This window comes from Penaeus monodon, chromosome 10, assembly GCF_015228065.2.
Source record: "Penaeus monodon isolate SGIC_2016 chromosome 10, NSTDA_Pmon_1, whole genome shotgun sequence".
In the NCBI taxonomy this organism is placed as follows: domain Eukaryota; kingdom Metazoa; phylum Arthropoda; class Malacostraca; order Decapoda; family Penaeidae; genus Penaeus; species Penaeus monodon.
The window spans coordinates 14,747,405-14,749,904 of NC_051395.1; the positions used below are offsets into that span (position 1 = coordinate 14,747,405).

Consider the following 2,500-nt stretch of genomic DNA (forward strand, 5'->3'; position numbering starts at 1 on the left):
AACAATGATAATAATGATGATGACAATTATAATAATAATCATGGTTATAATAATGATGATAATAATGATAATGGTAATAACAAAATAATGATAATAATGACAATCATAAGCATCATTATCATATATTATTATAATTAGTAATATCATCATTATTCTTAATCCTTATCATCACTTTTTTTTTTTACTGTCAGTATCATTACTATCATCATTATAGCAATAATAATGATAAAATTGAATACCGTCAGTATATTCAGGGGAAAAAGTCGTTTTCATGTTCAGCAGACTAAATGGAAGTGCTATTTGCATCTCTTAAAGTACCTGCACACACCTGCCGCCGACGGCATTACCGGGAAGCCTGGGGCTACTCGGCAACGGCGTTCGACACTGAATGGAATAGAATAGTGTTTCAGTATGAAATTTGAGCAATTCTGGCGGATTTCTTGACTATTGCGTATTAACTTTCAAAATAAGGCCTGGTAAAAATGTAGACTGTAGGCTAGTTCATTCATTCAACAATGGTTGTTATGATATGCCTAAGAGTTACTGTCATGTATTCACAATACACTTTAAAGAAACAGCGATCACATATCAGTATCCAATATTCAGTATTTAACATAAGTGAAACTATCCCAGGTGCCGAAGGAATCCAGGCCATAGTCATCGACATTATAATTAATATATATTGCAAGATTATAGATGGCTTACAAAGGTTGTGTACAGGAAAAAAACAATAGATAGATAATGCTGTAAAGACATTCGTACTATTTTTATCAAACACTAATGCTCACAATGCTATAAAGATGGTTGTGATATTTTTACAATTTACAACCACTCACAACTGATGGTGAGCCGTTAAACACTCAGAAAATAAACACGCATACAATATACACACCTGCGACGCCTGCAGCTGTAGTATGCGATGCTTCCCAGAGCAGTGGCCACAGGGGTTCCCTTTGCGTTGGCCTGTAATTCAGGGAGAATATCATAAACCCCCATATATTCTTTGTATCAGAAAATTAAATGCAGACTGTACTCATGGAAGAGGATGTGGTATAGTCAGCCCTTTGATTCTTCACCTGTAACCAGTTTAAGTCACATTAGACAAAAGAGGTGTTACCATTATTTCAGTTCGTGTTTGCACTTCGTCCTATGATCCATTTTATCTTATGATCCTTTTTGTTATATATCCATTTTATCCTGTGATCCCTTTTGTCCTATGATCCCTTTCGTTCAATAACTTTATTTTCCTATGATCATTTTCCCTATCATTTACGCCCTATGATCCCTTTTGTCCTGTGATCCCTTCTGTAAAATCATTCCCTTAGTCTTTCGTCCAATGATCCCTTCATTCTAAGATCCCTTTGTCCTAAGATCAGGCTAGCCTCATCCTGTGTTGCCTGACGTTAATATCTTCGACGGCGTGCAAGTGTGTTTCCAATAGTGAATACTGTCCTCGAGTGTTGAATTATGACTGCATTTCCTTCCAAAAGATGATCCTTCAGCGACTGTTGCTGAGGCTTTGAGTGTTACTTTTAACCTCTTGACATGAGTTCTGAGTGATCCTTGGAATGAGTATTTCTCCAGGTTTAATAAAGAGCCCACATATTCCATCGACATATTTACGAAACACACAGAGATGCACAGGCAGGAAAATAGGTGTGTTGCAAGTAGCAGGATGGTTTGGCGTCTTAATCTTCAGAGTCTAGTTTACTGGAGACCTTAGTTTGGAACCCGTATCGAAACCGTTTTGGGAACATAGTGAGGCGCTCTGAATGATCGTTTTCTGTTTTATCAGCATAAAAGTGGAGGCTGTGAGTGTTCAGACACACCATTATTAGCCTAAATACATTTTAGTAGTATTAGCATTTACACCTTGTATAAATACTGCTAGTGTGAAGGTTGTGCTGAATTGGTCACTAACCTTACAATTTTCAGGACAAAGAAATTCAGTGATACTAACTAGAGAAGTACTGACGCAGATATTGTAATTTTTTAATGATTTCACAAGGTAAGTTAGACATCAGTGCTAATACAAAAAAAACAACAGCAGTAGGTACAATATTCTCACTATCGCAGCCGTTAGATCCTGGTGACAGGGCCGTCTTATTTTTCAAAAAATGGCTGAGGGGCGGGTGATGGGGTCTCGTTCTTGAAAGATTTGGCTGAGGGCCATGGTGACGGGGGCGTCTCCCAATGAGTACTCAAAGTTTTTAGAGGGAGACTGACTCAATGGGCCTTTAGAAAGGTGATCACAACAGCTGGTTCACCTGTTCCATGGCTGCTTGGCTGGAAAGATGGATGTCACAAAGTTGCTTGATCTGGCCAGACCATTTGCTGGAGTGTGTGTCCTTGAGGTGTTGCAATTTGCTAGGGTAAAAGCTTTCTTTGCATTCTTTATTTTATGGATTACTTTGTTTCTGAGTGATTCACAGAATGTGACATTACGTGCGTGATGGGCGTGATGGTGGTGTCCCGGTGTTTGGTCCACTTGGCCTCAAAG

General features: G+C 38.5%; 2 protein-coding genes across 5 annotated transcripts in view; one reads left to right on the forward strand and one right to left on the reverse strand.

Annotated features, from left to right (window-relative positions):
- LOC119577543 overlaps positions 1-1,617 on the reverse strand; it is a 2,596-nt gene extending 979 nt beyond the window's left edge. The window contains exons 1-3 of the mRNA XM_037925133.1: positions 1,449-1,617; positions 893-1,001; positions 319-384 (exon numbers count right to left, since the gene is read on the reverse strand). Of these exons, the coding sequence (XP_037781061.1) occupies positions 319-384; positions 893-1,001; positions 1,449-1,617 (344 nt within the window). The remainder of the gene's footprint in view (positions 1-318; positions 385-892; positions 1,002-1,448) is intronic.
- Positions 1-2,500, forward strand: part of LOC119577876 (peptidyl-glycine alpha-amidating monooxygenase B-like) — a 101,171-nt gene that overhangs the window by 56,265 nt on the left and 42,406 nt on the right. The gene's annotated exons all lie outside the window — the stretch shown is intronic.